The 21596-nt window shown below is 43.7% G+C and overlaps 1 protein-coding gene across 1 annotated transcript in view; it reads left to right on the forward strand.

Moving 5' to 3' along the window:
* Positions 1 to 21596, forward strand: part of LOC137433197 (uncharacterized) — a 726873-nt gene that overhangs the window by 552665 nt on the left and 152612 nt on the right. Inside the window, exon 40 of the mRNA XM_078784000.1 lies at positions 8665 to 8718. Within this exon, the coding sequence (XP_078640126.1) occupies positions 8665 to 8718 (54 nt within the window). The remainder of the gene's footprint in view (positions 1 to 8664; positions 8719 to 21596) is intronic.

The following is a 21596-nucleotide window of genomic DNA, read 5'->3' on the forward strand; positions in this document are numbered from 1 at the left end:
AGTTAGAGCTACACGCATTCCATTTGGATGAAATCCTTGACCAGACAAGTCAAAGTCAAGTGTTTGAAATTGAACTTTAATGATATGAGGCTTATTAAATAAATGATGACATAAGAGTGGACTTACATGAGTAATATATAATATTACATGAATGCTCAATAATATATAATACATTGAGAAAAGCCTAGCAATTAAAATACCGGTGATACAATTAAACTTTAAAAGAAGCCACAGACAGAATAATTTTCATGTGTTGTTCAAAACGAACTCCGCTTTGTATTCAATTTAAATTTTTTATATTATCAGATCCCTGGAAGCTTGATATACATTTTCCTATACTGAACTTAGTTTTGTGATTTATTTATTTCCATTTTTTGGGAGGAATGCTAAAGTAGGTCAAATTGGAATGGCAGTACAGATTAGAGAGGAATGCACACATCCTTACATCTGCCACCAAGGGTGGATGGAGGTTATGTTTTCATCCCTGTCTGCTTGTCTGTCTGTCTGTCTGTCTGTCTGTGAATAAGATATCTCAAAAAGTTGTGCATGGATTTGGCCCAAACTTGGTGGATATGTCGGATGTGTGGTAAGGAAGAGTTTATTCAATTTTTGGCAAGATTTGAATCTGGATCTGAAAATTGTTAAGTGATTCTTCACTATTAAGTGATCGGGCTAAAACCAACATATAGCACGATATCTCAATTTATGGACGGATTCGGACGAAACTTGGTGAATGAGTTGGGTAGGCAACAACAATAAACGATTCAATTTTGTTTCAGGTCCGAATCCTGATCCAGACAATCAGTGGGATACAAAACATAAACTGTTGAGCCTGGCAGAGGTATGCTCTCTAACGAGTGCCGTTCTAGTTTTCACCTGTCTTTTCACCTGCTAAGGCTGGATCGAGCTTCACCTTGGTTTGAATCTCGACTCAGCTTTAAACTGTCATCATAATGTTGGGCATGTGGGGCGATACATCAATATATTATCCATCCATCGGAAGGACGTTATGGTGGAGAACCCAAATTGCCAGCATTGATTAATTTATTGGTAAGTTTTAAAGTTATTCCATTGTCTTCCGTGAAGTGTAGGTTAGTTATCACCAGCAACCTGAACAAATTGCTTATTTATTCCACCTTAATTCGAACGTAAAGCCTAGCCAGCAGGTGCATTCCCATCAATGAAATAGAGGATATTACTTTAAACTTTAAAGCATAATGATAAAACTTTACAGTATGCATCGTGTTCAAGTTCTCGCTTTCTTCATTATTTTATTTGCAATGATGGAATTAAAATATACCATTAATTTACCTTTACCTAAAATGGGGGTACTGAACATAAAAAGTGTTATTGCTCTACAATGGGAAACCATATACACATATAAATACCAATAAATAAAAGTTGACCGTCTGCACTTTTGCCTCATATTAATCTTTTTAAATCTCAAATCCAAATTTCTTGAGTATATAGCAATAATAACAAATTTGGCTTCACTGTTCCAATACTTATGGAGGGTACTGTGGGTATATATATATATACTGTCACGTGAAAAAGTAAGTACACCCCATGTAAAGTTTTGACTTTTTCAACATATTTCAACATACAGCTATTTGATCTTCATTTCAACAATATTGATAGATAAAGGTGATATAATATAACAAATATCATGAAACATTTACATTTTGTAGTCCATTGTATAATTTAAATAAACATAAATGCAAATTTCACATGTGGAAAAAGTAAGTACACCCCTACATTAGGGTGCTCAGAAAAAAACAAATTCTGAAATTTGATATGCATAGGTGCTCAAAACATGAGGAAACAGGTAATAAACAACTGGCAAAAATTTCAAGTCAATCCGTTATAATTAAGTGACAGCTCAACAGACCCAAAGTTTTGAATGAGCTAACGTATATATTATATAATATATATATGTTGTAACGCTTATGTATTAGTATACACTATACATTATACAATGTATTGCATATTATATATGTTATTATGCAAGAATTTGATATTTGTATAAAAATAAAGTTTCTCTTTTTCCATTTTTTGCAGTAATCAACCGATGATGAGTGCAACAGTTGCAGCAGGTTATCAAACAAGGGATTCTCTCAGCATTTGGTTGCTGGGAGAAATGATTCCGGCACTTGAGGGCAATCAATTACCCACCAATCGTCAAGTATTATGTCGTCTGTTCTTCGATTTGAAGATCAACAAACTGGTTGTTCCAAGAAGCTGTTCAAATGTCATTGATGATGTACTTCAGTTTTGGCATATGGCTAACATTCCCACAAAGCACAAACCAAATGCAATTGCAAAACTTAAAGCTTTCTTTCAGGAGTATGTCCTTCTTAGGAAAAACAAGGCACGGCGAACGGAGAGGCAGGGTCAATTGGAGACTGATTTTAGCCATAAACTGAATCAGCTATTTGATCTATCACATGCTAATTCTGAACAGCTTATCAAAATTCCACAGGATTTTGAGTTCCTTCAAGATCAACAAGGACCCAGGAAGATGATAATGACCGGAGAAGACTTGCAGTTAAAAAAGCGAGAAGAGAAACGACAGAAACGACAAGGTGAAGAGATGATGCGCATTGAAAAAGAACAGGAAGCAAAAAAACAGATGGTGATGAACCCTAATGGAGTGCTGGATGATTCATCACAATCAACAGATGAAGAATCTGCAAATTATGATGAGCCTGTGGAGATTAACAAATATTTCTCAAAACAAATCGATACGCCTGAAACATCAGGAGCAACAACTCCAATGACTATGAAGTTGGACAAACGTTGCATCGTAGAAGACCCTTTAGTTGCAGCAAGTTTGGATAGAACTGGAACTACACCACGTGAAGCAATGCACATCATTGGTCCTGCACTGAAAGCTGCTGGGGTCCCTGTAAGCAGACTGACACTGTCAACAACTTCACTTTATGAAGCTCGAAGGACAGTCCGCAAGTCAATTGGAGAAACTATTCAGGAAAACTTTTTGCCTGATACGCCTCTTGTTGTACATTTTGATGGCAAGCTGATGCCAGACAATGATGGTACAATGGCTGATCGTTTGCCTGTTGTTCTATCTGGAAAAGACGTAGAAAAGCTTCTTGGCATTCCAAAACTTCAATCTGGTACTGGAATCCTGATGGGAGAAGCAGTCATTAAGTTCATCAATGAATGGGATGGTGTGTCTGAATGGCTTGCTGGATTATGTTTTGACACAACAAGCACAAATACAGGACTCCATATGGGTGCAATCACAATCATTCAAAATGCCTTAAACAAACGCCTACTGTTTTTGGCTTGTCGGCATCACATATTTGAAATCATTGCTTCAGCTGTATTTGACACATTCTTTGTTGCATCTGGACCACAAATTGGCATTTTCGGTTGCTTTAAGAAGCATTGGACTTCCATTGACACAAGCAAGTTTGCATCACTTGCCACAAGCCTTGATGGCAGTGAGAAGGTTTGGTTTGAAAACAATCGCGACTCTGCAATAACTTTTCTTCGCAGTCAACTAATGGACAAACAGCCAAGAGATGACTATTTGGAATTCATTAGACTGGTTCTCATCACACTTGGAGATAATGTGGAAGGACATGTAAAGTTCAGCCCACCTGGAGCATACCATCGTGCACGCTGGATGGCTAAAGGCATATACTGCCTCAAGATATCCTGTTTTCGCAACCAGTTTCAGCTATCTGCACATGAATTCCAGTCACTAAGACGTATTTGTCTCTTCACAGTCACCTTGTATGTAAAAGCATGGTTCACTGCAAATGATACTTGCAATGCACCTTCCAATGACTTACACCTTCTTCGGGCTATGGAAGACTACTCTGAAGTCGATCAAAAAGTTGCCAAGACGGCTCTGTCAAAATTGAGGAGTCATCTATGGTATTTGAGTGAAGATTTGGTTGGCTTAGTTCTCTTCTCTGACAAAATTGCAGTGGAGGTGAAAAAGGATGTGGTAATCTCCTTAGAAAAGCCTGAGATGAAAGAAGATGTGAGGAGAGTTCATGTTCCTGCCAGTCACGCATTCAAAGGGAGGCAGCTAGCTGAGTTTGTGACAAGAAGGTCTCTCAATCTCTTCTGTGCTCTGAAGTTGTCAAAGGAGTTCCTTAAAAGCGATCCTGAAACATGGAGCTCGAATCAAGACTATATTCTTGCCCAAGAAAAAGTTTCTGCACTACGTGTGGTCAATGATTGTGCTGAACGTGCTTAAAGTTGGCTACAGATTTCAACCTTGCCCTCACTCATGATGAAGAACAGCGTCAGCTCATCTTCCAAGTGGTAGAACAACACAGGAAATTGATCAGAAAGCCACTGAAGAAACATTTCTTTGAGGACAACACAACCTAATGATATCTACTTAATATGATAAAGACGGTGGTTTCTATCATGTGAAAACATTTGACATATGACTTATAATTTTCTTAATTGAAAAATATGTTTTTGAGTAATTAAATGATTTGAAAAGTAAAGCATTGAAAGCTATATTAAATCACTAGTTTTCCGAAAAATTGGTTCATATGACTTGAGCTGTCACTTAATGTATACTGATCCACCTCAAAGTTGTCACATTTGTTCATAATGTCCAACCTCACAAAATTAGAGGGTATGCGTTTTTGAAATAAAAACAAATTTTCACACCATATAATTTCTGAACGGCCTACCCTACATTTATCACTACTTCAAATACCTAAAATTAGAATCAGGTGCACCAGCTCAGGTGCAAATGATTAGAACATCGTTAGAAACGATCTTGGAGGAACCTGTCTTATTTAAACCTCAGACATTTCGTTTGGTTTGCTCTTTGTTGTTGAAGTGTGCGGCATCACCATGCCAAGATCAAAAGAGCTCTCTGAGGCCTTCAGAAAGAAGGTTAAAGATGCCTATGAGTCTGCGAAGGGATTTAAAAAGATGTCCAAACAATTTGAAATCAATCATTCGACTGTCCGGAAGATCATCTACAAGTGGAGAAGATTCCAAACAACTGCGAACTTGTTCAGGCCAGGCCGCCCCAGCAAGTTCAGCCCGAGAGCAGACCGCAAGATGCTGAAAGAAGTCTCTAAGAACCTCAGAATGTCATCACGGCACCAACAGGTAGCTCTTGCCACTGTTGATGTCAAAATGCACGAGTCTACCATTAGAAAGAGGCTGCACAAATTTGATCTACATGGGAGGTGTGCCAGGAGGAAACCTTTGCTGTCCAGAAAGAACATCAGGGCAAGACTAAAGTTTGCCAATGAACACCTAGGCAAAGACCAGCACTTCTGGAACAATGTGCTCTGGACAGATGAGTCAAAGGTCGAGCTATTTGGCCACAGTACCAGAAGACATGTTTGGCGAAAACCAAAGACAGCATTTGACCACAACAACCTGATACCAACTGAAAAGCATGGTGGTGGAAATATTATGGTTTGGGGCAGCTTTGCTGCATCACGGCCTGGGAAGATCACCATCATAGAATCCACTATGAATTCTTCATTGTACCAGAGGGTGCTTGAGGATAATGTGAGGCCATCTGTCGGAAAGTTGAAGCTCAACCGAAGGTGGACCTTGCAACAATGAACCCTAAACATACCAGTAAATCCACCAAGGAATGGCTGAAAAGAAAGAAATGGAGGGTTCTGGAATGGCCAAGTCAAAGCCCGGATCGAAATCCCATCGAGATGTTGTGGGGGGATTTGAAACGAGCTGTGCATGCAAGAAACCCCTCAAACATCGCACAGCTGAAAGAATTCTGCATGGAGGAGTGGGCAAAAATGTTCTCCCAGTCGATGTCAGAGACTAAAAAAACCACCTTTAGAGGCCATTTTTCCCCGCAAAGCGGGGGTTGGCCTTTTTCGGGAACCGTGGTTGTTGTTGTTTTTCGGTCCCCTTTTTGAAGCAATGTTTTACGGCCGGATGCCCTTCCTGACGCCAACCCTTTTTGCCGCCTTTAACGACAAACAGGGAATGTCAACTGAAACGATGTCAGAGACTGGTAGACAGTTATACTTTACGCCTACTTGAGGTTGTTTCTGCCAAAGGGGGCAATACCACCTATTAGAGCCAAGGGTGTACTTACTTTTTCCACATGCGAAATTTGCATTAATGTTTATTTAAATTGTACAATGGACTACAAAATGTAAATGTTTCATGATATTTATTATATTATTTCACCTTTATCTATCAATATTGTTGAAATGAAGATCAAATAGCTGTATGTTGAAATATGTTGAAAAGGCAAAACTTTACGTGGGGTGTACTTACTTTTTCACGTGACTGTTTATACTGTATATATATATATATACATACACACACACACACAAAGTGGAAGATTTGCACCTGAGGATTCATATTTATAGGATAAAAGGCAGCACACTGAGCAGTAAAGAATAAAAAAAAATTATTCTTGCCTGACGGTAAGTACTTAGTAGTTCCCGTCCTCAGAAGTGGTAAGTGTAGGTTTAGTGTGACGTTACACTAAGTTCCGGTGGAAACAATTGTGTGGTGAGGATTGGTCTGTGGCCATGCTATTCACGGGGCTTCTTCTGTGTGAATCCTCATGTGTAGGTCCTGTGTTGAGAGCGGTGTCTTGCGGTGGAGTTATTTGGTTCTTTCCCTGCTCTCTCTCTCTCTCTCTCTCTCTCTCTCTCTCTCTCTCTCTCTCTCTCCTTCTTCCTCTCCCTCTCCCTCTCCCTCACCCTCTCCCTCTCCCTCTCCCTCTCGCTCTCCCTCTCCCTCTCTCTCCCCCTCTTCCTCTTCCTCTTCCTCTCACTTCCTCTCTTTCCTCTCTCTTCCTGTCACTCAATGGTGTGAAGAATCCCTTAAAAATTTTTAAATTCTCATATCCAGTTCAGTTTTCGGTTCTTCAACAAAATTGAATTGATTATTCCTCGTCACACACCCAATCTGTCCACCGAGTTGCGTCCGAATTTGTCCACAGGTTTTTGAGATGTTGTGCTATATATAATTGTTTGCCCTATCTCTCAATGCTGAAGAATCACTTAAATTATTGGATCCTGGACTTAAAGAATCTTTACCAAAATCTATTAATTTCGTCCTTGTCACATAAACAAAATCTGCACCAAATATCCACAATTTTAAGAGATATGCTGTTCACAAACAAATAGAAACAGACAGACAGGCAGGGGTGAAAATGCAACCTCACTCCACCTTCAGTGGTGGAGGTAAAATTTTGTTTCTCTCCATTTGAAGACTTTAATTATTCATAACAAGCTTTAATTTTTCATAACAAACTCTTTTACAGCTGCTTTTTATGCTTATAACAAGCTGGGGCAACTGTTTCACATCCTTTTGTCTGTTGCTGCATGTCTTGGTTTACCTCTGTCTCAAATATTTCATATTGACCGTCATGCTTGTTTCGATATCAAGCGTCACACTGGCAAAGATCTGCAGAAGATCTGCTGGATTGTTTTCTTCCTTTGCTCCCTTGAAGTTCTATTTTTGTGTTCTGAGGTGACAAATAGTCATTCCCTCAACTTACCAAACACTCTCTAATGTTCTTCTCCTAATTTCTCAAGTCGTGTGGCTGAAGGGACATGTAAAGTTGGCACATGTCTTGTAAAGTTCCCCTGTAGGGAAATTCTTATAGCTGCATATCTGTTCTTCATTGAGGTTGTAGGTGTTAAAGATCTCACAGAATTCTCAAAAAAAAATTAGTCCATTGTGGGCCTGTGCTCCAATGCAATTTCGTGCTTGAAGTTAACTGCATTATTAGTATTGGCACTGCCTGCACGTGCAGTCGGGGTATATCCTGGAGTGTGGCACATACAGATGATTAGCTTAACTACCTCCAACTGAACCAAAGTTTTATTTTGTTTCCCTGTATAAAACTAATGATGAAATAGAGGATCGTACTTTAAAGCATAATGATAAAACTTTACAGCACACATAATCTTTAAGTTCTGGCTTTATTCGTTATTTTATTTGCAATGATGGAATTAAAATATACCATTAAGTTGCCAAACCCATCAAAGTGTTTGCTTTTGTGAGGAAGGAATTTTAATGGTGATTTATCTGAACTTTCATAATCTGAACTAGTACGGAACTCCGTAGAGAGCATACCTCCGCCAGGCTGAACGGTTTACGTTTTGTATCCCACTGATAGGCCGGATCTGCGTCCGGATCTTAATAAAAATCAAATTGACTTGTTCTCAAATCATCCACTAAGTTTTGTCATAACCCGGCCATAACTTTTTGAGATATCGTGCATTATATCGTGTTTGTCCCTATCTCTCACTGGTGAAGAATCACTTTTAAAAATATTCGTATTCGGATCAGGACACAGATCTTTACCAAAATCTAATCAATTTGTCCTTGCCACACACCCAACCTGCCCATCAACTTTCATCAAAATCCGTCCATAATTTGTTGAGATATCCTGCTCACAGACAAACAAACAGGGGTGAATGAATAACCTCCGTCCACCTCCGGATGTACACATGCGTATACATACATACTAGGCGTATATACTTCATATGTCTTGGGTTGTAATTCACTTATTTTCTTGAAGCATGTTACCAACAATAAGTAAATTTCCTCCTGGTAATAAGATGCATGTCGTACGACGTACAATGAAGTATGAGTGTAACAGTGAATCAGGGTTGTGGATCTTCCCTCAAGTAATTGATCATTCCTGTTTCCCAGGGTCCAACTGGACCCCCAGGACTCCAAGGAATCGTTGGACAACCTGGATCACCGGTATGTTCTGCATAGTTACAAATTTAGGCATGTTTGTATTTATTTGTTAACAAATCCATAACAAATTACTATTTTAATATGAAGACTCGAAATAAAGGAGTTTGGAATTAGGTGGGATCTGATGCAACTGTTGCTTGTACATCCAACACCCAATATCATGGCATACATTGAGATTATTTTTATTTATTACTAGCAAAGGTACCCAGCATTGCCGGGTAACGCCAAGTCGCTTCACTGACAGGTTTATGAAGATAGGAGGAGAAAGGGGACAGAGGAGGGGAGGTGTGCACGAGGACAGGGATGGGGAGAGCAGGGGGGGAGCAGGGAGATGGGGTGGGGGGGGGAGGGGAGAGTAGGAGATAGGTGAGGGGGGAACAGGAGGATGGTGATAGAGAGAGATTGAGGAGGGTGAGCTGGGATCAAGGGGGAATGGTGAGTGGAAATCAGGAGGAGGGGTGAGTGTGGAGCAGGAGAAGAGGGAGGGGGAGCAGGAGGATGGTGAGGGGGGAACAACAGGGGGATGGTGGTTGAGATTGAGAGGGTTGATAGCGGGAGATTGAGGGGGTGAGCTGGGATCAGGGGGGGATTGGGGAGTGGGAATCAGGAGGAGGGGTGAGGGGGAGTCAGGAGGAGGAGTGAGTGGGGAGCAGGAGCATGGTGAGGGGTGAGCTGGGATCAGGGGGGGGGGCGGCATTGATCAGTGGGAATCAGGAGGAGGGGTGAGTGGGGAGCAGGAGAAGAGGGAGAGAGGAGCAGGAGGAGGGGTGAACATGGAACAGGAGGAAAGTGGGAGGGCAAGCAGCAGGAGGAGGGGTGAGCATGCAGCAGGGGGAAATTATGAGGGGGAGCAGGAGGATAGGTGAAAGGGGATCAGGATACTTCTGCTAGTGAGGGCTCGAAGTGCAAATTCTACCATATTGTAGGAGTTGCGGGTAACAGGGAGGCGAGATACTCGTAGCTGGTTCAAAGCTCGTTTATTCCGACGGACTGAAAAACCCACCGGAACTCATGCATCATTTATATCAAGGCCAACCCTCTTAAGGGGGCGTGGCTCCAACCACCGAGCACACGCCACGCCCATACCATCAATAGCCCAACTGGTCCCGTGCCCGTGGATTGTGTCCCAATGGGGTAACCCCCACAATATCATCAAGGTGTGTAATCCCTCAAAAACTTCAGAATTTCCCCAAACTTGTTTTGGCGTAAGTGTAACAGCCTCAGGTGCTCTCAATAGTGTAATCACATGTAATTGTAACATAAGCCCTGCAGATAAAGCGTCATCCTGCCTGCACGTGCGTGCATGATATTTGCCTGCAGAGCACACAGAACGATGTGATTTCATTTTAGAACATGCGTTTTTCACCAGTTTTGTTTTAATTTCGTGTGGAGCACCTCGAGGGACCTCAAAAAATGTAAATACAAGTCGAGTATACCCCACAAATGAATATTCCCCGATGGTGACAGGGCACGAGGCCAAGTGGTAGAATGCATTGCATATAGTATCCCTTTTAAATCGATTCTCGGCCTCAGGTGGCGCTTATTTTAAAATAAATTTGAATTTAAAATAAATAAATAAAATAAATAAATTTAAAATAAAATAAAAGTGTAGAATAAGAGTGAAAAAGTGAATAACTAATTTGTCCACAGCAAGGACCCCACGTTCCCTTTTGGAAGTGTCACCCTTGGAAGTCGTTTAGTTGTCAAATAAATTCTTCTCCAAACACAACCGGTGTCTAAACCTCGAATGTCGATCCGAAGAGCAGACAGTACAGAATCCTCTTTCGAAACAATTTTCTCACAAATACCCCCAGCACATCATATTTCAAACAAAACCCAGAAAGCAGAGACCGAAAGGCCAAATTGATGAATTTAATGGCAGCAAAACAAACCGCAAGCAATTTGAACTCCCATCTCGGTGGCAATTTCGCATCATATTTGGTGGAAGGGATGAGAGTTGGCAAAGTGAATGCGCAATCTCCATCACCGGAGCAATTCCAGGGGTTTAATGCCTCATGTTTCAATTATAAGCTGCACTAAGCTTGAACACGGCTATAAGCGGCGGTTATTTATTCATGTTATTTATTCATTTATCACAAATTTCACAGAATTTTTTTCACCACGTTTTAATCTACTTTAGCGACTACCAGAAATGAAAACAGAAATTGAATCGTAGTTAAGACGAGGGTGTGAGGCTATCAGGAAGCGTACGTAAACAAAAAAAGGAGCGCTGTCCACTGTATCGCCATGACAACCAAAAGCAGCCTGTTGTAGAGTGCACTCCTATTAATTATCTTCCAAAAATGGGTGTTTACATTTACCTGACCATCAAATTTTCATTCATGCACTCTTGGAGTTCCCTTAGCGTTCATGCAAAGTTTTGGGCTGATAGGTTTCATGGTTTTGGAGTTATTGAAGAAACACACATACAACACAACACAACACAACAGAACACACACACACACACACACACACACACACACACACACACACACACACACACACACACACACACACACACATTGCCTTTTATTATCATAGATGATTTCTTTTCAATCAATTAGGGGGGTGTGGGTAGTCTGAAATTGCATTGGTGTCATTTGTGTACCCTCAAATTGTCCTTATGACATTAAAGGTCAAACACAAAGTGTAAACTTGTACCATATGCAGACCAATCTCGGCTTGTCAAGCAGACTACACTACCGGTCAAAAGTTTTAGAACACCTCCATTTTTCCAGTTTTTATTGAAATTTAAGCAATTCAAGTCCAGTGAATAACCTGAAATGGTACAAAGGTAAGCAGTAAACTGCTCGAGGTTAAAAAAAAATTTAGGTTTGCAAAAACGGGAAAATAATGTAAATTGCACAGTTATATTGTAAAAAAAAAAAAAAGCGTTCTTCAGGGAACAAGTAATGGGTTAATAACTTAGAGTTGTTCTGCAGCAATGTAAGTAAGCCAACACCAGGCTCAATAATGTCTGTATAAAAGCAGTATTGCAACAGACTGTTATTACACCCTCTGAAGCATTATTTGGACAATATTGCACTAATATTGCAATATTGCAGGAAGTAGTATATTGGAAACTGGAGGAAACTCTGACAGGAAGAGGTCTGGCAGGCCCAAAGCCACAACAGAATCAGAATACAAGTTTCTGAGAGTCAACAGCTTGCGTGATAGGTGGCTCACAGGACAACAGCTTCAAGCACAGCTTAACACTGGTCGAAGTAAGCAAGTCTCAGTTTCAACTATGAAGAGAAGACTTCGAGCTGCAGGTTTGACAGGTCGAGTGGCAGTAAGAAAGTCATTGCTAAGATGGCAAAATAAGAAAAAGAGGCTTGCCTGGGCCATGAAGCACCGCCAGTGGACGACTGAAGACTGGAAGAAGGTCTTATGGACCGATGAATCAAAATTTGAAATCTTTGGTTCATCACGCAGGGTTTTTGTACGCCGTCGAGTCGGCGAAAGGATGGTTCCTCAGTGTGTGACACCAACTGTCAAATATGGAAGAGGAAGCGTGATGGTCTGGGGCTCTTTTTCTGGATCCAGAGTCGGCGACTTGCACAGAGTGACTGGCACCCTGAACCAAAAGGGCTACTACAGCATTTTGCAGCACCATGCAATACCCTCTGGTATACACCTAGTTGGTCAGGGGTTCATCCTTCAGCAAGATAATGACCCTAAACACACCTCCAGGCTATGTCAAAACTACCTTCGAGGAAAAGAACAAGACGGTGGGCTTCAAATCATGGAATGGCCAGCACAGTCTCCAGACTTAAACCCCATCGAGCTGGTTTGGGATGAACTGGACAGAAGGGTGAAAGCAAAGCAACCTACAAGTGCAACACATTTGTGGGAACTTCTGCAGCAGTGTTAAGAATAACTTCCCGAACAATATTTGATGTCCCTGTCATATGCTGTTGAAATAACACGAGGTGGGTTCATTACCCTGCGCATGAGAAGCGAAAAGCATGGTTCGGCATTTTGTTGCGTACTGTGTTGTACATACGTGTGGCGCGCGTGTACAATTTTTTCGGCAACCGTTGGTCTGATTGACACAAAATGTTACCATAGCAGCGCCCGCCCCACCTGTACAATTTTTTTTATTCATAATTATGTCATAGGTCACGAGGTACAGACGCCATCTTGGAAAACCGTTACACATATATATCTAGGAAACTGCTCAATGGAAAAAATTTAAACTTGACTCATTGTGAAGTACTCCCCTTGGGGAATAAGATATGTTAATGATGTCATCGGTACCTTAATTATGGCGCGATGATTCGACAGGGACAATGCTTAGTCTGATCAGTTTTAAATTTCTTGAGCATGATCTACACAACAATTATATTAGAGAATATAAATGTATGATGTCATCGCTCACATGGTATGGCATTCATATTGGATCAAAGGAAAAACAACACCGAAAGTCTAACAGTGGTGTAGCAGGGCTTGTTTGATACTTTAGTTGAAGATAGATGTAATGACGTAGCGTGACACAAAACTGCTGCAACATCAATATATAGAAGATATATTTTAACTCCAAGTAACTTTGCTGTCACTACAAAGGGATTAGTGTTACGATTACATTTATTATAATATTAATGTTACATTATCATTATTACGAAAATGATATTACTATAAAAAAAAAACCAAGGCTAATTCCTTACTTCCGTGGTTACACTTATCATTGTTTTACGCGCTTATCATTCTTTCATGAACCGTACACCGCTTCAATCCATTAACTTTCCATTCACGACATTGGGATTAAAGTGTTATGGTCATATTTACTACACTATTATTATTATTATTATTATTACTAGGACGTGCCCGTACGTGGGTGCCCGTTCCGTGGCCAAAAAAAAAAAAAAAAAAAATTTCCAAATTTAAATCAAGTGTACCTCCCTGTCTTTGCTAGCCATGACATTCGATGCCATTGACCATTGCCACTCCTATGCCACGGTGAGGCGACAGGGTAGGATTTGTAGGAGACCTGAAAGTGCAGTGTCAGTATGTATTCCATGTTCGAATTGTTTTAGTTTTAAAATAGTTAAAAAAAAAAAAGGTTTGCAAAGCATATCACCAAATTGAAACAGAATTGAAACAGAGCAGAATTCGTTATTATTATTATATTACTACAAATTATTACAAATTATTACATTACAAATTTTATTCGTTAATGTTAATTCCCTGCCATCACCCACTGCCATCACCCTCTGCCATCACCCTCCCATCACCCTCCCATCACCCTGCCATCACCCTCCCATCACCCTGCCCCATCACCCTGCCCCATCACCCTGCCCCATCACCCTCCCATCTCCCCCCCATCACCCTCACATCACCCTCCCATCACCCTGCCATCTCCCTGCCATCACCCTCTGCCATAACCCTCTGCCATCACCCTCCCATCACCCTGCCATCACCCTCTGCCATCACCCTCTGCCATCACCCTCTGCCATCACCCTCTGCCATCACCCTCTGCCATCACCCTCTGCAATCACCCTCTGCCATCACCCTCTGCCATCACCCTCCCATCACCCTGCCATCACCCTCCCATCACCCTGCCATCACCCTGCCATCACCCTGCCCCATCACCCTGCCCCATCACCCTCCCATCTCCCCCCCATCACCCTCCCATCACCCTCCCATCACCCTGCCATCTCCCTCCCACCACCCTCTGCCATCACCCTCTGCCATCACCCTCTGCCATCACCCTCTGCCATCACCCTCTGCCATCACCCTCCCATCACCCTGCCATCACCCTCCCATCACCTTGCCATCACCCTCTGCCATCACCCTCTGCCATCACCCTCTGCCATCACCCTCTGCCATCACCCTCCCATCACCCTGCCATCACCCTCCCATCACCCTGCCATCACCCTCCCATCACCCTGCCCCATCACCCTGCCCCATCACCCTGCCCCATCACCCTCCCATCTCCCTCCCAAACAAAGAATAATAAAAATTGTCTACATGTACATTGTACACACCTTTATGTCGTTAGCACCACTTCATAAACAACATTGCAGAGGAAACGGCGCTTCTTCTTTGTTTCCTCGTCCTGGGCAAGAATGCGGAGGCTGCTGGATCTGCCAACCCTACAGGTCGCCACGTAGAACTGGCAATGGCTGAAGAAGTCTCTTGGGCAGAAGATCCCAACATGGTGTAGCGACTGCCAAAAGAAGTTGTGCACTTATTTTGATGAAATCTTTTCGTAACAATTTTTCTTCAATCAATAAATAAATAATAAGAATTGTCCACATGTACACACCTGTATGTCGTTAGCAGCTCTTCATAAACAACATTGCTGAGGAAACGGCACTTCTCCAGGAGATCCTAACATGGTGTACAACTGGCAAAAGAAGTTGTGCACTTTTTTTGATGAATTCGTTTCGAAACAATTTTTCTTCAATAAATAAATAATAATAAAAATTGTCTACATGTACATTGTACACACCGTTATCTCGTTAGCACCTCTTCATAAACAGCATTGCAGAGGAAACGGCGCTTCTTCTTTGTGTCCTCGTCCTGGGCAAGAATGCGGAGGCTGCTGGATCTGCCAACCCTACAGGCCGCCACGTAGAACTGACAATGGCTGAAGAAGTGTTTTGGGCAGAAGATCCCAACATGGTGTAGCGACTGCCAAAAGAAGTTGTGCACTTATTTTGATGAAATCTTTTCGTAACAATTTTTCTTCAATCAATAAATAAATAATAAGAATTGTCCACATGTACACACCTGTATGTCGTTAGCAGCTCTTCATAAACAACATTGCTGAGGAAACGGCACTTCTCCAGGAGATCCTAACATGGTGTACGACTGGCAAAAGAAGTTGTGCACTTTTTTTGATGAATTCGTTTCGAAACAATTTTTCTTCAATAAATAAATAATAATAAAAATTGTCTACATGTACATTGTACACACCGTTATCTCGTTAGCACCTCTTCATAAACAACGTTGCTGAGGAAACGGCGCTTCTTCTTTGTTTCCTCGTCCAGGGCAAGAATGCGGAGGCTGCTGGATCTGCCAACCCTACTGGCCGCCACGTAGAACTGACCATGGCTGAAGAAGTCTCGTGTGCAGAAGATCCCAACATGGTGTAGCGACTGTCCTTGGGATTTATTCACAGTCATGGCAAAGCAGGGTCGTACCGGAAACTGCCGACGCCGCAGAGTGAACGGGAACATGTTGTCAGATGGACTCAAGGTTATGCGTGGAATGAGCAATGTGCGTCCAGAATTGACACCCATCACAGATTGTGCAACCAACAGATTTGGAAGGATCTGAAGTATGATGTACCTTGAGCCATTGCAGTGCCCGCTTTGCTGGTCGAAGTTTCGCAGCAGCATGATTACCATACCCACCTTGAGAGAGATTCGATGTGGCGGCATACCAGATGGACAGAGGGTGTTCAGGAACTCAGGCGGATACAAATGATCACCCTCAGATTCCGCTGTATCGACGCTACAGCAAACATGTTCCTCCCCTGGAAATATGGTCGTCATGTAGGCATTTACCTGATCGACTTCGGAATTGGTCGGACATAGTATAACACGCTCGCATAGCCACTTGGGGTTGCTAATGTTGTTATGCAAGTCTTCGTACACCCAAGTGACAATATCCTGAAGTTTTTCACCTGGAAGAATGAGCGGTTCCCTGAGCTCAATAGCAAATTCACCCTCTTCTGGATTGACAGGAATCTTCCCTTCACCCAGATCCAGCAGGAATTTTGCAAAATCAGATTCGTCCTGTTGTTCTCCAGCACCCTGCATGATCCTCATGTTTACTCTGAGACGAAGTATCTGCACTTTTCTCCACAGGTATGAGCTCTTGAAGCACCTTCCAACTATGTCAATACGGCTACCGTGTGGCACAACAGTAAGGATCTGCCTCCAGTCACCACTGAAAACCATTGCGATGCCGCCAAATGGGTCCTCTGAGCCCCGAAGCCACTGGAATGTTCGATCTGCTGCCTCCAATGCGCGACGATCCATCATTGAAACCTCATCCACCACCATTAGATTAGTCATGCGTATGAGTGCTGCAGTGGTGTCATTTTCACTGATGTTGCAAGTGGACTCATCAGTGAGAATGAGAGGACACTTGGTCCTACTATGGAAGATGGCCCCTTTAGGCAGCAGCATAGCTGCAATACCACTTGCAGCAGTTGCAAGAGCCACTTTGCCCATTGCTCGCACTTTGTTGAGTATATGAGACAATGTGAATGTTTTCCCAGTCCCACCACTTGCATCAACTGCAAGCATGCAGCCATGTCCGTGTTCCACACTCCGCATCACTGTATCGACAACAACGCGCTGCTCGTCATTAAGAAGGCACTCTGTTTGAGCGATGTGAGCCTCAAGTTCTCCTATATTGTGCACTGTTTCGTGCTCGATGACGCGCGGAATGCGAGACTGGAAATGAACTGGTTCAGGCTCAGGAAGGCCAAAGGTCTTACTGAGCGAAAAGCCGTGGCACTCAACTTTGTTCCTCAGCTCTAGTAGCACTGCACTCACAATGCGTCCATTTGGTTCATTCACACCTGCTGCACGCATGAAGTCCTCGCACAGCACATACTTGTGCCTTTCCCAGAACTGCACGTGGTTGCCTCTGAGAACGAATATGAGCATGTTGGCAAATACTTCGCGGACTGCAGGGCCAAATGCAATATTTGCAGCCTCTTCCATAACAGAATCCACCTCCTGGTCATTGTCAACGATGCCATATGCAATGCAGGCTGCCAGATAGGTCTCCATGACCCTACCACCAACACGACGGAGATCCTGAAAGCATGTGGGGCCAGGCACGCGGTACAGTAGCATGCGGAGATAGTACAACTCGGCAGTATGTGAGTTGACGGGAATAATGGGGAGCCGCCCAACCGTATCAGCCTTACGGTTATCCTGGAAACTCAGCCTTCTCTTCCGCAATTGAAACCTTTTCCTCAAGTAGGTGAAGTGTTGGAATACATCTGGATATAGAACATGACGCATGTGTGGATGGAGATTCATGGCTTCGAAAAAGGCGGTGAGGGTTGTTGCAGGGGGTCCTGACTCTGCCACGTTCTGTACGGCACCTTCGTCATTGAACGTGATCACCTGCTCATCCTGTAGATGGAGTGCCAGCATCTCGACTGGTGGGTACTTGCGTTGAATGGGGAAATCGTATATGCGCCAGTATCCCTCAGATGCGGTGATGTAACGCCCTAGTTCGTAGCGTGCCACTTCATCATGTCATAATGCCTCTCGCATCCTCTCATGAGGCTCAAGTCTGACCAGGCACTGGTCCGGGCCCTTTTCAAGGTATTTGTACAGGTACTTGACACAGGTGACAGCACAGACGATCTCAAGGTTGATGTGAGCATCGTACCTGAGGACAATATATGGATTGTAAGGCACAACCCATGCATTGTTAACTAATACGTTAGCACCGCCTCGTATTGTCTTCATGATGGGATCACCAGGTGCAGCTTCTGCCCGTCTTCTGTACAGGGGATAGGAGTCATCAGAGAAGCTTGTCGTTTGTCGTAGGGCTTTGGGATAGTCCTTTGTGCACTTCCGGTCTGCCATGCAAGGGCTCAAGATGTTCCATTCCCCACATGGGCCGTGAATCATGTGTGATGTCACAATACGGTGTAGTTCCGGATTTGTGAGTCTGTCAGGAATCTCAGCAGAGACCACGCGATCGACATCTGCTGGTGCTCTGGGCTTGTCGCGAGGTACCACGGTCAGGAGCATGTGTATATGGGGAAGGTGACGCTTTTGCGTTTCCTTCACCATCACGTAAGCGTCCACATGCCCCAAGATGTCATGCTTGAGGATGTCTGCGAGGAGTGCTTCCACCTTCATATGAAACACCCGGGCGATGATATCAGGTCTTGCATTGGGTGGCTGACCCTCAAAAACCGATTCTTTAATTTCTGGCCACTTTGGGTTGCAGGTGAATGTTAGGAAAAAGTCTGGCTTTCCCTTGACTCGGACTAAAGCCATTGCATCCTGAAACTCTTTGGCATACCAACGTGGCGACCCATAAATTGACGGTGGCAGAATGGTGAGGCGTCCAGGTAGCACCTCAGCATCACTGTTCAACGCATCAACGATGATCTTATACTTTTCTGCCTTAATTGACTTCTGGTTGCAGCGAATCCAAGTGAGATGGTGTGACTCAATTTTTGCCATCATGTCGCATACGTACTGCTGTGTCAACCTTCCACCACGAAGCAGTAGATTGAAGTGATGAGTAGGATCACGTACTTGTAGATGGTAGCGGTAGAAAGTTGTTGGCGTTGTCCCTGCCAACTCAGTGTGGTACCCCTGAGAGCCGCAGGGTAGCAGAAGTATGTATGATAGTGGGTCATACGCTGGATGCATGGCGTCTATTGTCTGTAAACCTCCTCCTCTGAGGTGAACAGCGACTGCCAGCCTTCCAAACTGCTCAGTTGTCATTGCCCCTGGAGCAATGACAGCCACATCGCTGTCTGGGGAGGGAAGGTTGACGGTACCATGATGAAGGTCTCGGCGCCGCGTGCGACCTGTTAACACAATATTCAGTTCATTGGCGCTATCATTATGAACCACATACTCAATGGCTGATTTGAATTGCTGGACGTATGGGTTGCACTCATGAATGGCCTGTTGTGCTCTTAGCAAAAACTGCTCATTCAGGCCACTGTTCGAGGTGTGGGCACGACGATAATCCAGCTCATGGGCTGGATCGTGAAAGTAGATCTGAGCAAAGCGTGGGGTACAACCCAGATCGGCAAGAGGAGCACCAATGTAATGGTAAACCTTACCTTGTATGCGCACTCCAGGATTGAAGCCAGGCATACGTATCTCTCGGACACCGATACTTGCCATTGCCAGCGCGTTGTTGTACTGTTTCGCGTGCTTCACAAAGGCCTGGTTAAGGAAAAGGTTTTTAATAGCATCTGGAGGATGTGATGGAATTGAACCGGGTTTTGGATTCGTAGGATCATGCATAAGATCGACCTTGCCGTGGTTGCAGCAAAATCCTCTTCTCTCCTCATTCCACACCAAAGCAGCACAATGCGAGCATTTAGTGCATTGAAATATTGAGGTCCTGCTCAGCGCGTGCCTGTACTCACCATGAAGTACCTCTCGGAAGAAATCGGTATCATCGTATCGAGCAAGGTTGCGATTGTCATGGCGAGCCTGCTCTAGTCTCACACGGTGTACATCCTGATGGCGCAGGGCATCCCTTACTTGCCGGTCTTCTCGCTGGTGAGGGATTTCTTCTGCACGACGCCTTGTCTCGCGTCCAGTGTTGTCTGCCAAGCGAGCAGTCCGTACCTCATCCGTTTCTTCTGCACGACGACTTGTTATGCGTCGAGTGTTGTCTGCCAAGCGAGCAGTCCGTTCTTCATCCGTTTCTTCTGCACGACGACTTGTTATGCGTCGAGTGTTGTCTGCCACGCGAGCAGTCCGTTCTTCATCCGTTTCTTCTGCACGACGACTTGTTATGCGTCGAGTGTTGTCTGCCACGCGAGCAGTCCGTTCTTCATCCGTTTCTTCTGCACGACGACTTGTTATGCGTCGAGTGTTGTCTGCCAAGCGAGCAGTCCGTTCTTCATCCGTTTCTTCTGCACGACGACTTGTTATGCATCGAGTGTTGTCTGCCAAGCGAGCAGTCCGTTCTTCATCCGTTTCTTCTGCACGACCACTTGTTATGCGTCGAGTGTTGTCTGCCAAGCGAGCAGTCCGTTCTTCATCCGTTTCTTCTGCACGACGACTTGTTATGCGTCGAGTGTTGTCTGCCACGCGAGCAGTCCGTTCTTCATCCGTTTCTTCTGCACGACCACTTGTTATGCGTCGAGTGTTGTCTGCCAAGCGAGCAGTCCGTTCTTCATCCGTTTCTTCTGCACGACGACTTGTTATGCGTCGAGTGTTGTCTGCCACGCGAGCAGTCCGTTCTTCATCCGTTTCTTCTGCACGACCACTTGTTATGCGTCGAGTGTTGTCTGCCAAGCGAGCAGTCCGTTCTTCAACCGTTTCTTCTGCACGACGACTTGTTATGCGTCGAGTGTTGTCTGCCAAGCGAGCAGTCCGTTCTTCATCCGTTTCAGCTGCACGACGACTTGTCACGCGCGTAACGTCGCGTGTCAGGCGAGCAGCTCGTTCTTCGTCAGATTCCATTGCGCGTGCACGCCGTGCAGCTTCGTTCCTTCGTTCTCGTAAACGACGACTCGATTGGGGCATTGTATAATAGATAATAGAATAGATAATAGAATAGAATAGATAGATAGAATAGATAGATATAACAATAAGACAGTGGGAAGATACAATCGAGACAGTAAGTCGGCACTTTCGTAAGGCCGGAAGTGAAGTCCTCACTGTCCGGAAGTTCGCATGTCGCAGTTACGATTATTCGGCATTTAGTGTTAATGCCCAATTATTCAATTAGCGCCAACGTATTTTGGCTGTTTGCAATTTAAGCGCAAGGAATCAATCAATTCAATGAAAAAAATGAAAAGGAAAAACACGCAACAACAACGCAACAACGTGTTCCGTGATTGGCTGCAGGAAGTGAGGTCTTTGGCTGATGGGTGATTGGCTGCCGGAGGAAGGTCGCAAATCGCAGTTACGATGAATCGCAAATTAGTTTTAATTAGTTTTAAAACATAGTTTAACGGCAACATAGTTTGCCGACGGGAAATAAATGAATACGCTCTCAAATGTGCCATCCGAGGCAGAGTCTGTTCGCCACGTTCGGCACACGTGATAGCTCGCTGCTCTCTGATTGGTTGAATCGTTTTTTGGACATAGCTCGGTAACTACTTCTGCGATCGCAAATTAGTTTTAATTAGTTTTAAAACATAGTTTAACGGCAACATAGTTTGCCGACGGGAAATAAATGAATACGCTCTC

The sequence above is a fragment of the Myxine glutinosa genome, chromosome 8 (assembly GCF_964187855.1).
Source record: "Myxine glutinosa chromosome 8, kmMyxGlut1.1, whole genome shotgun sequence".
NCBI lineage: Eukaryota > Metazoa > Chordata > Myxini > Myxiniformes > Myxinidae > Myxine > Myxine glutinosa.